This window comes from Pagrus pagrus (genome assembly GCF_965226575.1).
Source record: "Pagrus pagrus genome assembly, chromosome: 1".
Classification (NCBI taxonomy): domain Eukaryota; kingdom Metazoa; phylum Chordata; class Actinopteri; order Spariformes; family Sparidae; genus Pagrus; species Pagrus pagrus.
The window spans coordinates 25317503-25343461 of record NC_140185.1 but is presented as its reverse complement, the minus strand read 5'-3'; the positions used below and the strand labels follow the sequence as shown (position 1 = coordinate 25343461).

The 25959-nt window shown below is 38.9% G+C and overlaps 2 protein-coding genes across 5 annotated transcripts; both read right to left on the bottom strand.

Annotated features, from left to right (window-relative positions):
* Positions 1-458: 458 nt before the first annotated feature.
* On the bottom strand, positions 459-11430 carry LOC311257631 (mitochondrial inner membrane m-AAA protease component AFG3L2-like). Of its 3 annotated transcripts, none has more exons than XM_084353364.1 (17): positions 11227-11430; positions 8961-9051; positions 8778-8837; positions 8569-8687; positions 8236-8385; positions 8054-8128; positions 7346-7470; positions 6979-7252; positions 6718-6855; positions 6341-6494; positions 6133-6240; positions 4664-4789; positions 4443-4553; positions 3909-4024; positions 3593-3793; positions 3106-3300; positions 459-2495 (listed from the first exon to the last, which is right to left on the bottom strand). In XM_084353364.1, exons 1-17 carry the CDS (start codon positions 11344-11346, stop codon positions 2274-2276), a joined length of 2385 nt encoding a protein of 794 aa, XP_084209490.1. In that variant the 5' UTR covers positions 11347-11430; the 3' UTR covers positions 459-2273. The 3 variants fall into 3 exon arrangements, with proteins under 3 accessions (XP_084209490.1, XP_084209491.1, XP_084209492.1); XM_084353365.1 differs by having other exon boundaries at positions 8961-9048; XM_084353366.1 differs by lacking the exon at positions 11227-11430 and adding an exon at positions 10630-10693 and having other exon boundaries at positions 8961-9048.
* A 1401-nt stretch (positions 11431-12831) lies between these two features.
* On the bottom strand, positions 12832-24360 carry def8 (differentially expressed in FDCP 8 homolog). 2 transcript variants are annotated; one of them, XM_084362501.1, is made up of 12 exons: positions 24282-24360; positions 23105-23227; positions 20836-20930; positions 20559-20708; positions 18848-18989; positions 18100-18264; positions 17203-17330; positions 16127-16240; positions 15732-15812; positions 15135-15275; positions 14809-14918; positions 12832-14378 (listed from the first exon to the last, which is right to left on the bottom strand). In XM_084362501.1, the coding sequence occupies exons 1-12, from the start codon at positions 24319-24321 to the stop codon at positions 14291-14293; spliced, it is 1377 nt and encodes a 458-aa protein (XP_084218627.1). In that variant the 5' UTR covers positions 24322-24360; the 3' UTR covers positions 12832-14290. The 2 variants fall into 2 exon arrangements, with proteins under 2 accessions (XP_084218627.1, XP_084218628.1); XM_084362502.1 differs by having other exon boundaries at positions 24200-24289.
* Positions 24361-25959: the final 1599 nt, after the last annotated feature.

Genomic DNA, 25959 nt, shown 5'->3' with positions numbered 1-25959 from the left:
AGCTTTTAGACAGAGGGGGAATACAGAACTGAAGCCACGCAAAATAATATTATGAACCTGAAAATGAGCAAAATATGTCTCCCTTAAGTTTTACAGTGGTTATTTACACTACGGTAAACAAATCTGTGATCTTGCTTGTACAAAATGAATTGATAAAGCATGATCACATCAGTATAAATGACAGTAAGGGTTTAAAAAGAGCCCTGCAGGAGACAAAGCACAGTGGCTGTTCACCATATGGAACATGCTAAAAAATCAATTGCTCACACTTACTGTGCAAAAATAAACTGCGTAAGATTGTGCTATTTACATGCAAGGCACTCTCTGATACTGGAATAAAAAACGTGTTGTTAAAACAGAGAAAGACAGAAGCAATGGAATGCTGACAGTTTTAGAAATTATACTTCTCGTAAAGAGAATCTGGGCTGACGGAAAGACTCGAAAATAAAAAGAGAAGCCACAGGGGTATAAAAAATGGTTTAATATTGGTGTGGGCCTCAACGGCCTCACATTTTTGATTTTTCATTCTTCTTTTCATTCATCTTGACATCTCAGTGTAAAATCAATAATCCTCACTGACAGGTAAAAAGAATTATTCATCAAGCAAAAACAAAGAATAGTGCATTGTCAAGCAGGCACGAAACACACAATAGCTCTCTATACAACCAGCAGCTCATCATTTATAATATTTTATGTAATCTGGATTTCAATAATGGACAATTTCACTGTCACAATAGTCGGGGTCTTAACAATCTCAAAAAGGGCCCACACCGCTCACACTGCGAGGCATTAGTTCAAGTAAATCTATTTACTCAGCTCAGGAGCCTCTGGCTTAACCATTAAGACACTATCAACATTATAATGACAGTGTGTAACCAACCCTTGTAGGAGTGGTTCTCAAATACATGAAATGAGTTGCTACATGAACAGTTATCTAGTTTAACTTGCTTGACTCACAATTACGGAGTGCATTCAAACATAAGCCACAATTACATGAAAGCATGATTTGATGTGGGAGGGAGAAGGACACCTAATCCATCCACAGTAAAAAGTCTATTCATTTTCAATTACCTTTGAGCCCTTACCCATTTGTGTTATCAAAATGAACTGCAAAGCACAGAGAGCATTTGGGTGTCAGGTTATTAATAACAAATACGGATTAAAAGAAACTAGCAAAACCAGACTGTAGTCAGTGTGAGTATTGTAATCAATGAGTTGTATAGAGAATAATGTTAATCTAAGAGGCAGTTAAGAATACAGAGGCTGTGAGGTAGTGTGTGTGACTGAAGAGTTAAAAATCTGTTTTAGAGCAAACATCTCAGCAGTGTGTGGTGTTTGTTAGCTTATATTTGATTCTTTCTCAGCTCCGTTGTTCCCAGTTCTATAAGTAACTATCCGAATAAGACGATGGATGTCCACATCGATGCAGACTCATTAGTACGGGACACCGAAGAGGAGAAAACATCCTACAGTACATGTGATCCATTAATAATTGTGATAACAGTCAGAAAGTTACAAAATGTACAAACACTGAGTTGTAACAGCTGCCTTTACTGATATATTAACAGGAACCAGGTTGGGGAACACTGAAGTCTGCTGGAGGACTATGACAGGGTGAAAATGTGTAAATGTACTGAGGTCGAGACATAATGTCCCTGAATGCCTTCATTGTAAAATGGTGTGAAGAAGATACAGTCAAAGCACCTCTGACATTTGAGGAACAAGAGAAGAAAGCATTCTTATTAGGTTGATAGATTTCTGGACATCTTGACCACAGACTAGAGAATCTGCATCTTTTTAAGGGCAATGAACCTCAGTGTGTAACCGACTAATACACACCACAGCTAATGTAAATGTCACACGAGGCATTTGATTTCTGTATTTTTGTGACTTGAGCTCAATACATTTCCTGACCGTGGTTTAAGATTATTATGTAGGACTTCATCAAGTGTTGGAGGATGGGTGTAGAAGGCACCTCCAGTGAACATAAGCCTCAGACTCTTCACAGAAGCTTTATAGCTTACTGACTTTTAATTGCCAGAACACTAAAAATAACGAGTCATTGTTTGGAATTCCTGCTCGGATATAAAAAAACTACAATAACAAAAAGCATAATCTGGCCGTGTAAGACCTGTGCAACACATCATCATCCTCTTTGCAGCTGTCTGTGAGAATAATCTTTTCCAGCGTCTGGACCAGATGGTGCTGCGCTTGAGAAATATTCACCTTAATCCAGAGGAATATTTGCCTCGAGGCTGCGAGTCCGCCTACAGCTAAACGGCTGACTTCTTCTGCCTGTTCTGCAAGTGATGTTCATCCCGTTTGTTCTTGTTCCAGTCCTTTAGGCCTTCGGGCAGAGAGGTATCCTCCTCTAAATCCCCCAGACCTTCAACAAAGTCCTCATATGAAGACTTCTCTCGGAAGGGACGAGTTCCTAGCAGCTCCACCATGTCGGCCTTGTCTAGAATCTCCTTTTCTAGCAGACGTTTAGCCACCTGCGACACGTGACCAAAAACAGTCAACAACAAGCCTTTTAATGATGATAATAACTCTATCATCAATAATTATGTAGGTGGTATTACTGATCACAGAGATTCAACACTCAAAACACAAAACAGGCTGTGGAGCGACAGTTTTAACAATAGTTGGATGTAATAGTAGCGTTCATTTATTTTTAAATAATGATTTCTAATATCACTAATAGCTATTATGCCTAAGGTAGCTTAGGTTAGCCCTCTCCCTCATACGCCTTCCACCAAGTTTCTAAAAATGCTTATTTAAAAAGGTCCAATGTGTAGGATTTCGAGGTGTCTAGATCTAAAGTAGCAGATTTCAAGCAACTGAACACCACTCGCAAATGGCCCTCTCTAGAGCCAGAGTTTGGTTTGTTCATTCTGGGCTGCTGTCTCTCTGTAGATATGAAAGACTCATTCTCAGGTAACAAAAACACAACGATTCTTAGTTTCAGGTGATTATACACTAATGACAGCATCAATACAAATATTATAATCCATTTCTGACATTAGATCCCCCTAAATCCTGCACACTGGACCTTTAAGAAAAGCACAAATGAGCCATCAGTTAGATCGTCAATATGCTTCTCACCTTCTCCACCATTTCTTTCTTTTCGTTGACGAGCAGAAGTGTTCGCTGGAAGGCCCCATCTATTAGCAGGCGCACCTCCTGGTCTATAAGCTGGGCAGTGGGTTCACTGAAGGGTTTCTCAGTTACTATGGCACCCTGCTGAGGGAGGTCAAAGGACATCTGACCCACCGCCTCGTTCATTCCAAACTGTACAACCTAAAATATGAAGAAATGGAGAACTGTGAGTCAAATTACACAGTGTTGCTTCACTTCAAACCAAACGCTTCGTGTGCTTCTTCAAAGTGCTGAAAAACTTTCCAGACTCTGTACGCCTTGACTACCAATTAACATTAGTGATTGTGTAGATGAAACACCAGGTTACATTGAAAATATTTTACCTCAAATTCAAGCATATTCTTAACCTTGAAAACCGTTAATAATCAAGCACTTTCCAAACTTTCAAGACCTTGAGCGAACCCTGTAGGTGACGTCTAATTGTTATGATTACCTGTGCATAAGCAGACTGTGTGACTTTCCTGAGGTCGTCCTGCGCCCCAGTGGTGATTCGATGAAAGAAAACTTGCTCAGCCACTCGACCCCCAAGCATCATGCACATCCTGTCAAACAGCTGCTCCTGGGTGAACAGGTACTGTTCCTTAGGCAGATACTGTGCATAACCCAAACCTTTTCCTCTGGGAACAATGGACACCTGAGGGAGAGCATTAAAATCAATCCATTTATCAATATAATCATTTAAATAAATCTTAATGTGACTGTGGAAGGGGAAAACACATAAAAGGTGTGTGAGGGCAGTGTGTGACTACCTTAAGTAGGGGGTCTGCATGTTCTAGGAACCAGCCGACCACAGCATGTCCAGCCTCATGATACGCCACAGTAGTCTTCTCTGGGAGCTGCAATACCTGAGTCTTTTTCTCCAGACCTGAAAGCAAAGAGGATGATCTTAAGCACAAGTGTTTTTTGTGTAAGGAACAAGTTATCAGCCTTTAAGTATACCCAGTTGAGAGGATCGGGTCTCCTCCCTACATGGAAGTCTCAATGAGATATATTAGGATATAATGTACATTAATAGAATATACTTGATCAAAACTTCACGTTACAGAATTTAAAGCAAATCTAACCACTTTAAAGGGACCATTCAAAATCAGAAAGACATATTTTTGTACTGCCAATATCTCCAAAACACACAAATAATCAAGACGAATAACTAGCACGACAGGTAAGAAGAAAAATGTGTATTCCTTTTAATACTATTGCTTGATGATGGTGTAAAAACCATATCCATTAGTTCTATGAGTATTATTATAATATCAAGTGCATGCACGTGGTTGTTAACTTACCTCCAATTACTCTCTCGACTGCCTGCTCAAAGTGCTTAGTGCTGATATATTGGTTGAGGTGACGTGCAGCTATCAGAGCTGCTTCATTACACACATTAGCGATATCAGCCCCTGAGACACACAGATAACATGATTAAGACTGTGGTGTGACAAAGAAACAGACGGAGAATACAAAACTGTGTGATCCGTTTATATCATAAGCACATTTCCTTCATTCTTACCAGTAAAACCTGGGGTTAGTGCAGCCAGCTTTCTGGCTAAAGCCTCTACTTCTATACTGGAGTCCAACTTCAGAGGTCTTAAATGCACCTTAAAGATGGACGCCCTGCCTTTAATATCCGGTGGGCCTGTAGAAAAATTAAAACAAACATTTTTTTAAACAAAAGAATGATAAGCACTGAAAAAATAGGATTGACATGTTTTGTTGCTGCAGAAGTATCGTCATCACATGATAATATTACTAAAACAGAGGCCAGTCTTACAAGATAATAGATCTAACCTTTTCAAGTGTGTGGACTCTGAACCACATGCCTAAAAAACTGTTTAAATGTTTAAATTCTTAAATTCAAACTACAGCTGCATACAAGACGAAGAGGTCAGAGATGTCAGCTACAGAAAGCCACATTAGAAATTGAATTTCTTGAGCTGTGCATCAAATCCTGAGGATCAAAGTGGGCAGTTAGAAGCAACATATAAAAAGACAAATCTTGTGACACCAATGTAATGCCATGAAGTTACACGGACAGTAGCATTAGCTCTTATAAGAGCTGTTTTCAAGCGAGCAGATTCATAATGTCAAACTCATCCTGAAGACAGCCTTTCAAAAAACTGGCATATTCTGGAGCTTATATTTGGACGTCTACTCTTAAAATGCCAGCTGACCTTAATGTAATGCATTATTCATGTAGTCTAAACTCACACTTTCTTTGCTTAGAAACATTAGAGATGTAACAAGTTCTGTAACTAAATACTGATCAAACATTAATGAGTAATGTGACTGTTTTTTGTCTGACCAACACAGTTTGCATGTAACAACAGAAATACTAGGACAGGGAACAGAGAAAAAATCAACAGAGAGAGGAGCGGTGGGTCCCATCCCTCACGTTGGCCTCCAGTTATCTAATCCTTCTTTTATTGAAAGCCAGCTCTCTCATTTTGACCCAGTTTTCTTTGTCAGAGAGAATTCTGCCATGCCCACTATTGTCCAGCAATGCTGGCGTAACGCAAATTAGATCTTAGCAGGCAAAAAAGATTAACCATTTTAGCCACAAAGATGAAAGTGCACAGTGTGTAACACACGCTTTTAATGACATAACAAGTGAACAGGCCATGCGCAGAAAAAGCACAAGCTAATCTAATAGGCTTTGAGCTAATTTTGTAAGTAAGTACAAGATCTGGGCGTCAATAAGGTTAAGCATTGCACCTCATCTGGAGCAAAAACACTAACAATATTAGATCTGGGTCTGCATGCACAGAAGAGCCACTGAATTGAATTTGTTGCATGGTAACGCACACATGCATCAACAACCAAGGAAACATTGCCAAACAACAAATGATAAAGGGAAATTTAAAAGTGGCAATATATTGAGAAACCCTTGAAACTGACAAATTATGATGTAGGGAAAGGAAGAGTGTGCATCAAAGATAAATGTCATGAATTGGTGGACCTCAGACAAGAGCTACACCTCACCTATGTATATATGTCGGTCAAAGCGTCCGGGCCTCATCAGAGCTGGATCCAGGATATCAGCTCGATTGGTGCCGGCCAAAACCACCACGTTAGTGCTACTGTTGAATCCTGCCATGAAAACATACAGATAGCATACAAAGGCCGTTTGAAATGTTGCACCAGGAATGAGAGGAAGGCTCGAACACTGAAAGTGATGACAAATGCATACCGTCCATTTCTACAAGCAGCTGATTAAGGGTGTTTTCCTGCTCGCTCTGGCTGCCAAAGTTCCCTCTGCCTCTCTTCCTGCCCACTGCATCGATCTCATCGATGAAAAGGATGCATGGGGCATTTTTTCGAGCTGTGGCAAATGTATCCCTTATCTGATATAGGACAGAGCAAAGAAAAATCACAATTTAGCTTGATTTCTTACGGTGTTTATCATTCAAACACAAGAGAGCAAAGCAAAGCTAGATTTTCAACTACATTTGTATCTTCGACAGAACAACCCAAACAATTGTTGTGCCAAGAGATGAGCATGAACAACATGTGATGCATCATTCAGCTCCCAGACTCCTGGGAAGAGTCGTTAAGCTGAGTACTGACCCTCGCTGCACCCACGCCCACAAACATTTCCTGGAACTCTGAGCCGTTGACGGTGATGAAGGGGACATTGGCCTCTCCGGCAGTGGCCTTTGCGAGCAACGTCTTGCCAGTTCCAGGAGGACCAGATAACACTGCACCCTGAAAACAAAGATGTTACACAAGGATACATATAAGTGACTCAGTGAATACTTCACCATGTGGAGAAGTTTAACACTTTAAAACTTAAACACAATACTTTATGATGCATAAAATATGGCACACCTTTGGGATCTTGGCTCCCAGGTCCTGGTACTGCTGCGGATTCTTCAAGAAGTTGACAAACTCCAAAATCTCCACTTTGGCCTCCTCACAGCCTGCAACGTCCCTGAATCGCACGTCAATGTTGCCTCTTATTATCTTGGCTTTGGATTCACCCATGCTAAAGGGGTTTCCTCGCCCCCTACCTCCACGACCTCCACCCATTGGTCCCTGCCGTGTGGCAAAAAGTAAAAAGCCAACCAGCACTAAGGTTGGGAGGATTGTGAGAAGGAGTGTCCTGTGGGGAGAAAGATGGGAATCAACATGAACTCATCCAGTACACATAAAAAAATCACTTCAATTTGATTTGGTCATCAGATAAAATTCTCACCCATCGCTTTCACTGGTGTAGAATACAGGTACTCGCTGTGTGGAGTCCAGACCCATGTCCTGCTGGGCCATCTCCAGGTTATGCTCGAATGAGTCAACACTGCCAATGTTGAACCACAAATAGCTCTGAAACATACAAAAACACTTTTTAGCTTAGCGGCTACAGTGGAGACTTCTGCTTTAAAAAGGGTTTAAATAATGTCTTTTCAAATCAATTTGGGACTTCAGGGTTTCCAGAGACCTTGGTTATGCCGGATGAGTTGTATGCAGCCATTTTATGTTTCTTTTCAGTTGTTTTATTACGTTTTTAAAACAAGTCCCCATCTACTTCGGCTGTTTAGGAGAATGCTGCAGCGCTGTTTTGCTGTGAAGCTCCAGAAATGTTTTGTGGACTATGGAAGTTCACCTGACTTTCCGTCAGCATGGAGGTGAGTAAATAATGACTGAATTTAAATTTTTGGGTGAACTTATCCTTTAAGTTTCAAACTTAGAAACTGTAGTTTGACCAAATTTTAACTCTAAATCCACTTTGGATTTGGATGGACTTTGCTCAGTCTTGAGTGGCGATTGAAAGTTGAGGAGAAGCCTAGTAAGAGGGTGTTGAGTTTAGTTTTTTTGTCATATTTATGACTCTTCTCTGCTTGTGTAGTGAGTGATCTCCAGTATAAGAAAAAACAAGAGGACAGAACAGCATTTTCATGCCACTTACCACTTCTGATGAGTTCACTCCGTGGGCAGGAATTACTTTGACATATTGTTTATTGACGACCTCCAGATGATTCACCTGTGTAGAGAGCACAAACACCAATCTGTTCACATGGCAGCAAAAACAAAAATGCAGATAAAAAACACCCACATTACACCAAGACTAAAACACGCTCTGCCTCTTACCAAGCCCCTGCTCAAGTAGAGATGCACAAAGTCCTTCCAGGAGATCTGGACCCCCGTCTCACGGAAGAAAAAGTACAAAAAAGCCGAGGTCATGCCTGCTGCGCCGATCACAAAGTTTCGAACAACTCTTTCATCCCAGGGAAAATCCTCCTGTTAGATACAAGAAATGTTGTAAGAGATGGAATGCAAAATAACTTAAAGGAGTAAAATCAGGTTTAGATTTAACCTTCAGAGATATCAGATTCTGGCATGTTAGGGAAATTATTCCATATTATCAGTCTGTGTAGTGCAGTTTAATGAGATACAGTTATCTGTCTGTGCCATGATTTGCACCTGAAAGCGTGTCCACCAATGTGACTCTTCCTTTTTTCCTCCTCTTTGTCTTTCGTCCCCGTCATCATTCCTGGCCTGCTCTTCCCTCATAAGAGATTCCTGTTCTTTGGTGTTTTCATCTAAACAGCAATAGAAAAAAAAAATCAGTCACACACTGCAGATGAAGTGAGAACAGAGGATGTAAAAATGCTGCTTGAAATTTGTCCCACCTTCAGCTGATTTGTTGACACCAGCGCTTTCTTCACTCTTTGGGAAAAACTTTTCAAAACCTAAACCAGTTCAACAGCAAACACACAGAGAAAAAGAATGAAGTCATCCTGAAAAGATTTAGGTCACTGTGTGCGCTCATTTGGCTACATGACATAGTTTAACGGCATTGGGAGGTGCGTTACCTTTTGGTGGCTTGTTTGAGCTAAGGAAGCGAGCGATTGGGACATTGTGTTGATATAATCCTCCACATCTCCTTTGCACCAGGGACATCTTCTGAAATAAAGACAGAGTATGAAGAATTTGTTTGTAGTTAAAAGACGAAACGCTGTAATTCAACATGCTATAATGTTGTATGCAAGATAGCAGACAAGCAATATAGATTCAAACATGATATGAACAGTCCGATGGCATCTGCAGCTGTTAGGATTCAGCCCCACCGAGTAGCTTCCATGTTGATATAAGAAATCTGTCCAGCAACATGTTTTTGTCCCAACAAGCCAACACAACATTATTTGCAGGATTACTGAAATCTCATTATGACCTGGGCAAACCGGACTATGTCCCAGTTAACCTAATTTAATTAAGTCATTGCAACACTGGTGCAGATAACCCACTTATACTTGACATTGGACAGTTGCTATAAAACTCACGGTGTTTACGAACATATCTGTTATTTGTGCATATTAAAACTGATTAAATTATTCTTCAAAAGGTACAAACACTGAAATATGGGTTTCTTCCACACAACTGCAAAATGAATTTGTTTTTAGGTCGATGTCATTATTGATACTAAAAGGTGCAATATGTAAGAATTTTCATTGTAAACATGAAAAAATGAACTACAGTTTTCATCAGAATGTGAAGAATGAACAGTTTTGACATTATGACGTCTATTCAGTGTATTGTTGCAGAGATATCTACTGAAGTTAGCCTGACCAGCTAGCCCCAGCCCTTACTGATCCAATGGTTCCTGTGCTAGCAGTGTAAACTTAAACACTCCCCGATGCTCTAACCACCCAGTCCAGACCACTAGCTGCACAGCTAACTGATCTAACTAGCTAAAGTTAGAGTTAGCAGCAGTTAGCAGTTACTCTGGTGATATGCTGTCCCCTATGTTTGAGTATGAATGTAAGAGGTGTCTAATTCTTACATATTGCACCTTTACGTTAATAAAAACCTGACAATATATAAACAATATACATTTCATAAAGATACATTACTTTATTATAATTTTTTTCCATATCACAATACATCTGAGTGAAGAGATGTTAAAGGTGCAATATGTAAGATTTTTAGTGGCAAACATTCAAAACTAAAATTATCAATGAGTTATGTGTTGAGCTGCAAAGCATGTCCAGCATGCTCAGCAGCTAAACCCGGCGCCTCCCGGTCCAAAGCTCCTGTGCAAGTCGTGTACACACCAAAAAATTCCTTGGGGATTTGAGCTCCCAGTCAAGACTGCTAGCTGCACGGCCACAGGTGGCCAGTCCTTACAACAATAGACAGCATCATCAAAGAAGTCACTATCAGTAAATCAGAAGTTCATCAACTAAGAAAAAAACATGCAACAAATCTAAATTCAACTTGAATTTAGAAAACTTTAAGTCAAATAAGCGTATGCTGGCAATAAAGCATGCATTTCTGCAATTTTTCTGATTTGCAGTCTCTGCCCATACGCACAGAAAACCAATATATCATTATTAACACACAATAAGCTGCCAGTGTATTGGCCAGGCTCTATTCACCACATAATGTTCACATGGAAGGAAACAAATACCTGCAAGAACTGCACGTTTAATGGACAGTGTTGAAATAAAGGAAAACTTGATGTATTGTAGACAAGTGTCATACCCCAAAGGAAAATAGTCCAGCTGTATCTCAAAGACATTTTCAGTCTGTTTTGATCACAATGATCAGTGTTGAAGTGAAGGTTTCTAGTCAGCAGAATGTGCAGACTCTGCTGCATCTTATCTTGAAGTCAATTTTAAAAGTTCAACTCAATTTAATGCTAATCAGCTTATTTGCATGCTTTGTTTCGAACATTGCAAAATAAATGCAACCGAATGAATGAATGAATGAATAAGAGTGAACACCACAGTAACAGAGACACGACCCCTCCAAACAAAACATTATGAAACTGAGGACACCCACTTACAATCCAAACATTATCAAACGGACATCTCGTGAGAGCATAAACAACAGAGGAGAGACACACAAACAGAGCTGCAGCTTGTTTGTTTACATGTTTTTGTGAGGCTGCATTCAGGGACATTGTGTTCTTTCCCACGACAGACCCTAAAACACAGTCACCCGAGGCTCACACACACCCGTTACCCAACACACCTCCAAGTGTCTGTTGCAAAACACCAACTTTTCTTTCGTGTTATATGAGAGGAGCGTAGCAGAGTTTGCATAATAATACGAAGAACAAAAACAACGCCACCCTACCGAAGCGAGTGGGCCGTTGTTGCGAAAAGTAGCAGAAATCGTGGAGAAGTCTCGGCTCCACGTCCGAACGGACCGGACCCGGGTCCAGAAGGGTCCGACACTCACAGACAGCAGCGCCATCGCGTATGCTGCTCTCTCGGCTTCACTGGACTGACCTCCGAGCCACCAAGAAGTACCGAGCAACAGTCTCTGCTGCGACGTGAAAGCCTGTGCCAACAACTACACAACATCTCGCGAGATTTCGGTTACAAAGGAACAGGGTGAAATTTCAGACGTAGAGCATTTTTGACTTGGATGCAGTTTTTTGTCTCGCGCCGGCGCTGTCAATTTAAAGCTATATATTGCGTGTAACAAAACATTATATATTGTTTTTTATTACTTGGCTTATAATATTTAGGTAGACCATGGGACGTACTGGTCTTTGCACAGGGTTGCATAATTTGGCAGAAATCCCACCACGCCTCCTCCTGTACCCTTACATTTGCTTTTCCACGTGTAGTAGGCGTGACTGATCCGCAGTGTTGCCAACAACTGGAAAGTCAGTACATGAGGTACTTGTACTTTGCTGGAGAGTTTGCATTTTCTTGCATTTTCTACTACTAGGGAAACATTTATTGGTGCAATGATCAGTCAATTAGTCACTTCACTTATTCAGAACATTAATTGGCAACAATTCTGATAATCTATTAATCATTTTTGGAAAAGAGAAAAGCCAAAATGATTTGGTTCCAACGCCTCATATATCAGAACCAGAAATACTTAATTTATCCCTGAGTTGCTCCTTCTAGAATAGAACCATCACATTATAGAGATAATTTAATAAGATATACACAGAGTAATTACAAATAAAATAAAACAACAACAAAAAAAACTTTATTGTATTATTTTACAATGATGTGTACTGGTTGTGTTGACTACTGTTACAAACCAAATTGCCCCTCAGGGACAATAAAGACTCTCTAAAGTAATCTAATATTTTTACATTTACAAATAGATATTTGAATCCTTAATTTTCTACTATTGTAAAATGAATATTTCTGGGCTTTTGAATGTCGAACAGACAAAACCAGACATCTATAGATTTCGTCCTGGACTCTGGGAAAGTGGTATGTGAGTTTTCGTCATTATTGACATTTTATCTACCGCGTTTAAGTGATTCATCAAGATAATAATCAGTAATGATCAGTTGCATCCCTACACACAGATATATATGTATCTGTTTAACATTTAGGATCTATTTGAGAGTGACAGCATTGTCCTGTTTTGCATTTTGGGGCTTCTTTTGTTGACAGTTGAATAACAGATTGTACTATCTAACATAGGTAGCCTGCATGGCTGGATTACCACATGGGCCTACCAGGCAGAGGTGTGGGGGCCTGAGGTTTGAGGCAGAGCCTGTGTTTAAAGTGACGGTTATCAACATCTCTCATGTGAAGTCGAATGGATGTCAAAACAAGGGGAGCCGTACTCCCTGAGTATATAGCAGTTCTGAGCTTGATGAAAATATAAAAAAGTCATGTAGTTTTACTTACACATCTGTGCCAATGAGGCCCAATATGCCACAACTCATCCCTGAATAGGTGAAAGATGAACTTGACACAGCGCTGTGGCTTTAATGCATTTCATTACTTTATTCATGCACTGCTCCAACATGTTTTTGGTGCTTTTACCAACACCATGTATGTCCATTAGTTTGAAATAAAAAAATAATAATACAGTACATCATGCTGAAAGATAACACAGCCAAAACTCATTATTTTAAAACAAATACTTGAGGTCAACATTTACACATTAGCAAAGGTGTCACGTTAACATCTTTGTCATCTCTGGACACAGTGTGCTATAGGTACGTTACATGATGGTGAGTGCATTAAGACGTTTGGATAACAGCTGTATGCAACCTGACAATCTGAGGCACACGATGTTCATGAGTAATCACATCTGTTTGCTACACACTGACTGCACTAGACTGAACCAGATTAAACACAGATCAAAAAGTCTACGATGAGTTCACAGTTTTGAATAAAAGGACAGCACATTTAACTCCCACGTGCCTTTTCTTTGTACTGGTTATGCATGCTCTGATTATGTATCTTTTGTCTATATATGTATGTATATTTTGAAATTATGATCTTAAAGATTTACTACACAACCTTTCCTATCTGGACATCTCTTTTTAAGATCTTATGAAATGTTAAACTGATCAACAGCTTATGACTAAAAGGATATTATGCATGTTACATGAGTGGAGGACCCGTACAGACTGCTCCAGGGACAGTATAGATTAGTGTGTGTGTGTCAGTGTTGGAACAGATTATGGAATAAATAAAGGGAAAAATAGTCCCAGTGATGTTAAGATCGCAAAGTCTAACAGATTTAATTCATTTATTATTGTAAACTAATTATGCATCATACTAAATTATCTGACCTAATGAACTGATGCTCAGTGCAAGGTCACGCATTTAACTTTCAAGCGCATTTACTGTTTTTAAAATAGAAACATACATTAGGAAGCTAAAAGGCAAATTTCTGGTTAATATAAATGTTGTTATTGTGTCTTTGGAAGCGGGAGTAATGATCCTTTAAATTCAAAACAATTTTTAGTATATATGGCAACCTTAAATTTTAGTATGCAGCAAAGTTGGCAGTTTAGGTTAATTCAGTCGAGGCTTGTAACAGCATGCATAATCACCTGCTGATAATGTGGCTTTTTTCTATAGGGCATTTATTTTGTACATTTATACAAGCAGACACATACACACTGATGCCAATCACTCACACAAACACACATACACAGTGTTCAGTACATCCAATTTCAGTATAGATTAAAAAGTTGGATAAAAAATATATATATATATTAATTTCCAGATGGGGTTCGAAGAACCCTGCTTCATAATGTAGTGCACAGGAAGATTAAGACACTACAGTATAAACGTATGCACACAACAAACCAAGGACAAAGACAAAAAGCTACTGTAGTCTTCTATCAGACTCTGTTGATAGAGTAGAGCACAACATGAGGCAAAGTGCAACATCCAGTAACATCAGGTGGTCCTCTCCAGAGTTATGCATCTTTCACATCGTCGTCCTGCTTGCGCTCGGTCATTCTGGCACATCGCGGACATGTGGTGGAGTTGTCGTAGTAACAATCTCTAAAGAGACGCAGAACAAACACAGACATTTTTTGGTAAAAAATGCATCATATTAATGGTGTCTTGTCTGGGTAAAATGTTTTTAGTTTAAAGTTTTTTGTTTGTACAATTGTACTTTTCTGCTACTTCGAGTATGTTGAGTGGAACAAACATAGTAATCCATTTCTTATTTCTCTGTATGCGATGTAAGGGTGTGTAACTGACGATCTTAGACCAGAATAGCCCAATAAACCCAATGACGTCTATGGATTACTAGTAGCTCCACTCAAAGGAGGGAAAAACACCATCTCAGTGCTGAGGCTTTATTATGTTGTATCCATAACTGCAAGCTGTGTTTTTCTTCACAGATTTTTTCACATCTACATTTTAGACTCCTCACAATCACATACTTTGTTGAGTTTTTCTGTCTGACTGGTCAGTGGTGACTAACCTGTGGAAGACAGCAGAGCACTCGTGGCACACTGAGGTGTGACTGTCAAAAGGGAAAAGGATGTCTCCTTCCTTACACAGTTCACACACAAATCCTTTGGCCTGACAACGCTACATACACACACAAAGACACACAAAATGAGTCAGAAAGTCTGGGTTTCACAGAGGTTATAGATTTTGTACTCCTTTAGCAAGTAATAAAGTTGTCATTAAGTGCCTATTGCCTCATAACAAGATGAAGTTATGTGTGATGTATACACCTGCAACAAGCTCACAAATCAAGAGAAGTCAGCAGTATGGTTATTTATACTTTATGTATGAGCTCACCTCACAGTCTAGTTTGATGTGCTTAGCAAATGTGGTGTGGATCTCTGTGAGCGAACAGCTGAGTCTGCCGCTGGAGATGTCAATCAAATCCTGTAGTGAGTACATGTCATCATTTTCCACAAAGTGCTGCCGGTCTTGTAGCTGCAGAAGACAAATACAAGAGAAAAATAATTAGGAAAATGTGTTATTGCACCATAAAAAAAACACAAACTTGCTGAGGGAAAATATATACATTTTTATGATACTCGCCATCAAACACTATGATTTGGACTCAAACTATTCTGTGTATTGGCATGTATTTTTTGTCTGTTGGAATACCTTTTTTCTTTTATAAATATTTTACTTTTCAGTTAATAGTTACTTTACTTTTAATCAAGTCAGGTTTACAGTATTTGTCTAGACTAATATCACATACAGCGTCTCCATTTCACATCAGGCACCTGTCCCGATGCAGCACAAACTGTCCACTTACACCACATGGTGGTGCTGTTGTAACATGTAACTTATTGGTCACATCATCTAATTATATCAGTGTACATATAATGATACTTTAACTGCAGAAGGCAAAGTCAGTTTGGTTTGTAAAGAGATACTGACCTGTAGTAATAGCCGAGCCTCCATGGCCTCCTTGCAGGTAATAAAGTAGGGTTTCATCAACAGAATATCTTGACGGAGTTTCTGTAAAGCAAAAACCCACAAACACACACATCACTGTTGGTCTCACTTAATGCACACAGCTGCAGCAGGTTTTCAGTCTAAATGCACATGCTAGCAGTACTCTATCCAAAACTCGTTTGATTTTCAACATCATGGCACTTAACATAGCAACAAAGCACAGGAGGCATTGGGTGATCAAGCAACTGTAAGAGTAACCATATCATGATTCAGTTATTTTTGTGGTGATTCCACTCTAAAACAGAGAAGACAGCCATCTAAAATAATTTGAACTGTAATCAATAGCAGTGCCTCTAAAACAAAGTGAAGCTACCCACCCTGATCTCGACCAGTTCCTCCACAAAGTTAAATAGCAGCGGGTTGATTTCTTTTAGCTTCAGCACAGGTCGTGGTATCATCAGGGACAGGTAACGCATCGAGGAGCGACAAACCTGAAAATTATACACGCTGTCAAAACACAGACTGCACATGAACACACTCATCGTTTCATACCAACGCAGTGAGGTGGGTTAAACAAAGGCGTGTCATGATTTCTATGTTAAATCGAAACTTGTTCAAAATGAGCTTTCAATTTCGACCATCAAATTCAAATGCAGCACTGGGAAACCCTTTTGTTTCTTTAGTTTTTTATTTCTGAATCATTGCAGGGCGGTATTTTGGGTAGAAATCTGGAACCTTTATTTTTGGTGAATATTATCTGACTTACCTAACCCTGATCTTTAAAAAGATTTTGAAAATGTTAATGACAGTTGTCAGGGCATGAAACCAATGGTCTGTTGATCTTAATAAATCCAGATGCGAGTCTAAGAATAGCATAGCTGTCAATGCTGGAAAAAATAATCGAAAAGTGAATCGAATCAGGACCTTACACTCGAGTCAAATCAAATTGTGGATTTGTAGAATGGTGAAAACCCTAGTTAAAGCTGCAGTGGCGGACAGCCTGAATAGGTCAATGCACACCATGTGACTTAGAATCACAACCTTGTCCTGACTTGAGTTGAACTTGATAGCGAGAGTCAGATGCTGACTGGCTTTACTAAACAGGCATTTTTTGTGATTTCATGTTTCTGATATTTAAACCACAACTGACTTCACTTGAAAAAGCTCCTCTGTAGTCACATAGTAAGACCGTTTCCACAGTCTGTACGGCACTCCTCATGACTAGTATGACTAGGAGGTCCAGCTTAAGTTTATTTGATGCTTATGTAATATAATTCTAATAATACATAATACAATTCTGATGTTCAGCAGTGACATTTATAAAAGAACAGTCCCCACCATACACTCATCTACTGTTTTTTAAGGGGTATAACTTGACAATAAGTCTAATAGATAAATATATAAATGATGCTTTTACATGCTGAGTGTATATTGTTGTGCTTGTTGAGGGTACCTTGCGTGGTTCAAACTCCCAGTTGTGGATGACACGAGCTGGGACAATGGCCGTGTCGTTCCAGTGGCATGTGCTGCAGTAATACTGGCCTGTGTAGTCACACTGTCGGGCTTCACTCGGCACGCCCCCTACAAGACAAATGTGGCAGAGTATAGCCAAACTATGAAACAAAAAGGCAGGATGTACTCAGATTCATTTAAATCACAGCTGTTTGCAGGATGCACAGCAATGAGGCGATGTAACTCAGATTAACAACTGTAATATGATGATTGTGAAACAAAGTTAACTTTGTTTTAGTGCCGTTCACATACCGATGTTACATGTAAGTCACAGCTAACAGAATCTTTTGCTCAGTAATAGTAATTCTGTTGAGAAAGCTAAAGTTTTCACCATTCTGTAGTTATGTTATGTCTTTATATTAATAAGCCAACAGCATGACATAGCTTGGTAGCAAGGCCAGCATAATATGATATAAGTCTGTTGTTCAGCTGCTATCTGGCAATACAGAAGTATCCACTGCATGAAGTATACACAAGACTACAGAGCAGCTTCTTTCCTCTACTAAGCTTCTACAATATAGAAATTGCCAATCTCATTGCTGATGGTCTCATTTGAGGCATCAATATTATATATATATATTTGAGACTGTTTCATAACCAGTAAAAAGTTCCTTGTAGTACTTGTAAGATATAATATTTGGATGAGTAGTAGAGTATAAAGATTTTCTCAAAATATGTTCCATATTAAACATGCACACTCAATTTTTGTAGCTCACTTAATCCTTGTCAGCAATTTCTGGATGCCTGCAAAGTAACCTTATTTTCAACTGTGCACACGACTATCAAGGAAAACTTTCAAGTTGTCAAACATATACCAACATAGTAAATATGTACTCACTCAGTGAAATAGGCGTGCGACATTCTGCACAGCGGTAGTCTTGCCGGTCTAGTCCTATCTCAGGGCAGATGCTGAGCTCGTACTCTGACTGGTGGCTGACCTTCGACCTGACACAAGGCTTGGTGATCATGTTCATACACTTACTATGACAACGATAATAGCAACCTGAAACAAGAAAAGAGATAATCACAGGGCATGAGAGTTTTTTTTTGGTGCAACTGCATTACTGCTACACACAGTGGGTTTGGTATGACTGGTTAATGGCTGTTACTTGGAGAGCTGTACAAAGATGCTCCCATTGAGTCTGAATCCCCCATTCAGGAAAAATTAACTAGAAACATGAGAATATAAAATTAAAATCTAAAAATATTTCGTCAAACTGAAATGATTAAATTGAATCAAAGTCTTCGAATTATTGTTCTAACTACTAATCTGATAAAAAAGGACAGTTAAAATGAAAATTAAATCTCTGGCTCAGATAGAAAGACATCTTAAGACAGTTTGCAGACAGTGAGACTGCACACACATGTGTCAGAAGTACCATATTATGAGCCTTGATGAAGCTCTGACAGCATGGAAAAGGGAATTCATATGGAGCTGGTTTGATCTTGTTTAGAGGTCTAAATTGTGAACAATCGATGCGCCATTAAAACATCTATTCCATGCACAATATGATGTTTTACAATTTTGCTACTAAAATATCTCCACAGTGCTTCATCAGAAAGTTTAACTGTTTACTGTGTCTCACCTGTGCAGGTATACCAAGTCTGGATGAGACCCCAGATGATGGTGCTACACTTGTCACAGGTCTGTTTCACACTCTTGCTCTTTTCCTTGGAAAAGCGATGCTCCAGCAGCATTCTCAGATTAGGCTCATCCTCCTCAGGGTCCTTTTAGGGGACAAATTGCAAAACAAAACATTTATTAAGACCACCAACAAAGAAGTGATATATTCATTTATAAATGAGAAAGACATTGATTACTGAATAACATGATAGCAATTTTTGTACAGTGAGACATTCACACCCTCTCGTAGACTAAATAAAACTTTTACATTATACGATGTGATCTGATACGATCTGATAAAATAAATAAAAATATGCAGCATCTGTTTATATTTATTTTCATGGTCCTGTTCTAGTTGTATGATCCTCCCTGAAGCATCAAAGACAAAACTTGCCTGTTTAACTGTAAAGGCAACAAAACTCTGTTTAACAAGTGCAGCCTAATTCATGAAAAACGTTTGTGCATCACTGTTGCCATGACTGCTGCAGTACAATGTTTTGTCTACAGTAATCAGCCTGAAACATTGTCGGCATGCCACTAGACAGATAGTTTTATCAGTGATACAGAGGGTTTGTAAAGGAGGGGAAATCACTGAGCCATTAAAAGGTGTCATTTGTAGGAAATGGCATGAATTCAAAAGTAGCTCCAAATCTATAAGGGCAGCAAAACTGCTTACTGCTGCTAACTTCACTGAACTTGGTTCTCTTTGCTGTAGCTATCTTTGGCTGTAGCAACTACCTGCCGTGAGCAAGTAGCTCAGTTTGCCATGGAGCTAAGTGGCCTTATTAGCTGAGAGAGTCTGCCCTCACAGCAACAAGAAGGGGGCTGGACTTGAATTCAAACGGTGTACGGTTGTACTTTTCTGTTTAGTGAGGGAAACATTATTTTTCTTTCCCAGTTGAAACTACGGGGCCCTCCGGCGGTACAAAGTGTTATCAGGAGACAGAACGGATCAGGGCTAGCTGGTTAGCATGCTAACCTTGGAAGACATTGGCTAGAACACACAAAATGCAGCTCCAAAACACCACCAGAAATTACTAAACTACTACTAAAAATTCACCACAAAATGAGTTTAATTGGTTCGTCCTGCAAGAACAGACTGCACGTAACACTGTACTTTCTGTACCTTGAAGGAAATCTCAGGAAACAGAAACTGAGTTATTAGAAACATGAGGAACTTTTGCTGGAAGTTGCTTATCTCCGCAAACTTGTTTATCACCTTATCATTCTCCAAGAATGTCTACCTGCTCTCATTTATCTCATACAGGAAAATGGCTAAAAGGTCAAAAGTGATGCAATGAAAGCTGAAGAAAGCCTTTTTTTTTTAAATGTGTTGTTACAAAAAACAGGTCAAGCAGGATTTCTTATGACATTCTCCATTCTCTCTCTGAAAGTTCTCAACTACAGACCAACTACAGTACAATATATCATTCAAACCCCCAAGTTCTATATTTTCCGAATGCACTTGAATGCAGCATTACTTTCAGAAACACCCCTCTGATAATCCAGTAAAAAGGCATGCCTAACATAATATATTACACTAAACTGAAAACATGCAAGTCAAATCAGTCAATTTTGAATTTCTTTGAAGTTTTACTGACTGTGCCACTGAGCCAGCACCAACAACTACACTACCATCTCATGTACTTCTCCATTCACTACTCAGTTCCAACCTTAAGCTCCTGTAGTTTGAGGCGAAGGTGGATAAGTTTCACCACAGTGTCCTTTTGTCTCTCCGAGTGCTCTGGCAGCTCCAAGATCAGCTTCTTACACTCCTCTATGGCAAGTTTCAGCTGCTCAATGTCGGACGCCACAAATGAACCCTGTAAACGGTGAACAAGAGCAAAGGCATGCGTCAATATACAGTAAATAGAAGAGAAGTTCTGCATGCAGGCACTCTCAGTCTTACGCTATGAAACAGTTTCATTTGGAGTGGGAAGCTTTACTTACCACAGGCCTTGAGAAGTGGTCCTCAGCTAGACCAAGATCCATGGTCCGATCTGAACTGTGGGTTCTGGTCCCAGAGAACAGCTCAGGCCTTGTTTCTAAAAAGAAGACCACTTGGCATAAGGCACCGTTCTTCTTGTAAGCACACACACTATGGTCTGCCAAGTGCACTCAGGCATGCATGCTAATTTCACACACATGACTGTGGCCACTCAAGACAAGCTCTACACTCTGACTCACCACTCAAGAAGTCGAGGAGGCAAAAACTCACAATGTACAACTGAAGGAATCACAGGTCATTTTTTTTAGCACTTCTGGTAATGTGCAACCAAGTCAGCTGACAAAACAGATCACCTAGCCAAATGAACTTTTCTCGCATTTGCATGTTTACGATCAATCTGTTACGTAGGCATTCACATGGTATGCTTCTTTTTTTTTTTTTTATAATATATCAGGGAGGTCATACATAGTCCAAGATTCACACATGGTATGCTTCTAAATGAATTAAATCAACATTCTTCGACAACTTCTTGTGCTACTATCAACTATTTCTGTACAAACGCGTTTCATCTGCGGTACCGTACATGTAAAATTAGTACGGTATGTGTGCTATGTGCATTGGTCTATTACATGTGAAATTATTCGTATCCTTATTAGTTACATGTCTTTAACGTTTGGCTTAACTAAGATAATACAGTAAGTGAAATAACATTTTTTGTTTGAGTTTATGTGCAAATATTAAAGAATATCTGTAAGACCAAGGAGTAATGCTTCCATAATATCAGTATATGATAAAACATATTACTAGCACAGAGACACAACAACGTTTTTAGGAGATGCATAGAGTTGTTATCAAATACGGGTGAGCTTGTGCTTTCTGATGTGTGTGACCATATTAGCTGCTTAGAGCTGCTTTAATAGATTTTATATTTTGGCTACTTGTTCTGGCGAACCTGTTAGCAAACTAAAGCATACACACAAATCCAGCAGACATGGAGCAACCTCTGGAGAAATGTGTCTGTTACTGAGGAATCTAAAAAAAGGGGGAGGAAATTAAGCCAAATTTGAAAAGCTTTACAAAAGATATAAAATTTACTACACAGACCACTAGATTTAACAAACCACTCTCTATCTTTCTGAAAAAGTGTAGACAAATGTGGTTATTACCTGCATACACGTCAGAGGATAACATGTTGAGTAAATTCAGCTTCTCAGTGCGACAGAGAGAGGACAATGAAGCAGCTCAGCTGACAGCGTGTCAGGCTTGCATGTTAAAATCACTGTGATCTAATAACAACGTCTCCGATTCCCAACTCCTAAAATACAGGAAGTGTTACTACAGTAGTGCTTACACTTATGCTTTTATTTCCCCTGGTCCAGTCTCAGTTTTTAACTTCCTTTTCTATAAGCTTATTAACAACAGTCCAGTGTTCTTCATGTACCGGTATTAGGATCTGTTCAAGACTAGATGAAAACAGTTTGTTTATTTGTAATAATCATTTCCAGGAGAGAGTCACTGCGCCGTACAGCAAATGAGCCATAGCAACATGATCTAAGCACCTAATCGCCTCACTGCATTTGGTACTGTAAGGAGACAAAGTTTATATCTGCAAGTATGTGACATTTAGAAAAGCACAAACTACCCCGCACTGCAGCACCAATCTGTTTAGTAAGGGAAATGTCAAGAAAATCGATATATTAGGCAGATTACTACACCCACTTTCCACCCATAGATCAATAAAACATTTCTTTTTTTACTCAATGTACCTACAGCAAACAACTCAAGGAGAGCTGAGTATTTAAAATGTGTTATTTCTATAAAATCCCAGATTTATTGGCTTTTTTCAGAGTCTACCAAACAAGACATCTTTTCAGAGTGTAACAATATATTAATGTCTGCCAAAGTAAACTAGACTGACAGCCAAAATCAAGATTTTCAATAGCTGAAAGGCATCCATTCTTCATCCTCACAATTTTAACAGCTGCACTTAAAAGCATCAGCAAATAGTTTCTGGGATATTGATACATAGAAAAGACAAAGGAGGATAAAACAGAATTATGTTGCGTTCCAGTCCTACTCCATGTATTTTAATAGTCCCCTATAGTGATACGTAGTGTGTGACATATTAGGTCCAGTTGCAGCCGTATGACTTCATGTTTACACCTCTTGTTTTATTCGTAATAAGATAAAGTGTACAGAAAAACAAATTTAAAGGCAACATTTTGTTTCCTTGAACTGAGCTACAGGTGTGAGGGTGTGAGAGAACTTTACCATGCTGTGGTGGCGTCTTGTCTCCTTGGGGACCATCTTCTCCCTCTCCGCGATCAAAGGGATTGAGGCGGGTTTGGCGGAAAAGTGCGAGTTTCTCATCATACTCCATTTCATCGGCTACATCTGAGGGAAGACAAAATATATTACAGTCACCATTCTCTGCTCTTGTGTTTTGAATTACGCAGGAGGGAGGCTCCTGGCTGCCTTTTAATGGAAGTGAGGTAGCTAATGTGTCTTCATGGTTATTGCTTATTGTGCAGTGTGGTCGCATTAAGATCACAATTTAACTGTGCTGCTGCTATCCAGTAAAAAATGATTTCAATCTGGTTGTAATACAGACTTTCTGTTATAACTCCACCTGTCATCATCAGGGTTGTTTTCTCAGATGTAACAAAGCTACTCCAGAGCCACAGAAGACATTATAACTTGTTTTTACAGGCTGAGTAGTAGGATTTTAACAGTGACACCTCTTTTTTTGCTACAAATGCTCAGATTGAGTTGGTCTTCAATAAACCTTGAGTAGGCTACATGATAACAGGCAACATCAACATAAGCAACACTTCACCTTCAACCTCTTATGAGCTTAATTATGTGCAATTAAAATGACCTGAAATTGAAACCACAGCCTTCCTATAAAAATCAATGTGCTGAGAAACAACGCTGTCACTAAACAGTCTGCAACGCTAGTTGACAGGAAGTCATTTCTAAATAATGATTCAAACACGGACATTTAATTCACTATTTTTCGCACATTTTTACCAGTAACAGAGAAAACTGTGCAAACCCTGAGACGATGTAAACACAAGTTGAAACCTCGCCTCACCAATTACAGCCAATCAGAGCTGTTGTTTACAGTCCTCCTCTACACATCGGTAACCTCCATTATGTCTCGAGTATTACAACTTGACATGTAGGGCATTGATAGTATTTGTCGCAGGTAATATGCTATCAGCACAAACAGGGCTCAACAACATCAACAAACAGATGTCAACAGCCAGCTAACGTTAGCTAGCTAACTAGCCTTAAAAACAAACCAGGCGTCGGTTTGAGGCTAATGTTAGCTGATTTAACAGTTCGGTCTGGTCCGAAGCTTACCCCGTTGTTGACCTTATCTATCAACAAGGAACCGACAGTTGTAAAACATATATTTTAGTCGACGCTTTTGGTTATAACGTACAGTTTTCCCCGTGTTGTTTTGTCCCTGTCATCAGCAACATCACCAGGCAGCGGCGTCAAGTCTTCAGTGGTTCAAACGGGCGAATTCCGGTGGGTATTTTCAAAATAAGATTACATGTCCGTAGCATTGCTTGATTAACATGGGAAAATTAAGAATAATTAGGTAATTTTTCTGTACTAAACCAAAATATTTAATACAAAATAGGTCATGCTTATGTCTCTTGTCTAAATGGTTCATATTAAAGGCTATTATCTTATACGGAAGTAACGTTTGGTGCTTTTACATTGAAAATGAACATCCCATATGTTCGATGAAATGTGGGACAGTAACTTCCTCCGAGATGAAAAGAGATCACCTTCACAGTGATGGAGGGGATTTTCTTTCCTTAAATCAAATCTAGTTCTCACAACATCTACTCATCCTATAATACGACATGTGTACATACATGAATTTCCCATATAGGGAATCTACATATATCTACAAACCATATATGAAACCTATTAGAAACTGGAGCTATTTTATATGTTGACTTATATATCCAGCCCATACAAATATGTATGTTTACGCATGTCAGTGACATATTTTGGCATATGTCACATATGTAATTATTTATGCATATAACATAAATGTGTTTGTATAAATGTTTAATATACAAATTATACATATATGCATATCATATTATGTACATATATAAAAAAACATCATCATATATTCTTTAGATATATGTACATACAAATTGTACTATGGGCATTTTATATGTGTTCTAAATGTTTTACATATATCAATTACATATATATTGTTAACATGTTAACATACCATATAATTATTCAACATATAGACATTTTGCCATATATGTGCATATACAGAATTTACTATGGGTATTTCATATATGTTATGAACCTATATCTCCATAAATCCAAGGATGTATGTATATAATAATATATACATATACATATATTGCCTTATATGTAATATACATGGCAGGATCACTCTTGGTATTGTTGCATATATACTTGTATATATACTTGTGCCAGGACTGATCTTGGAAAGGCTGGTGTTAGTGCGGCAGACTCATGGAATCTCTTGAAAGTGACCTATACCTACCTATACCTATACCTTTATACCTCTTGGACACTGAAATGTACTAGTCCATTACCTGTTGGACTAAAATGAAATAACAATTATCCTATCATTAATGACAATAAAAGTGTTTATACAAATGCCCTTAGTTTTTCAATTACAGTCCATGTATGTAAATGGATTTTTGTTTGAAATGAGGTAAGTAAGCATTAGTTCCCTCTGCAGATTATTCCAAGTATAACTGTATCTTGTCAGTTTGAGTTAAGCAGTACCAGAACAGGTTTTACACAGCTTAGCTTCTATATGAAGACATGTCACCAATAGAAAACTACAGAGTTACTTCAATGTGACAAGAATCATCAAATGATTACTACTACTATAGCACTTAAAGCCATACATTATAGCCTACTCCTGTCATTGTCAGATATCTGGGGGACTTCATATTAAAGGTCCCATCTGTAAGAAAATTTTGTTTTTGAGTCTCCAACTTGTCAAGATCTGTAATTCTTGACGAGTTGGGAAACCCAAAGCATCAGTATTTGATAAGTTGGGAATTAGACTCAAAAATAAACTTTTCTTTCAAATGGGACCTTTAAGT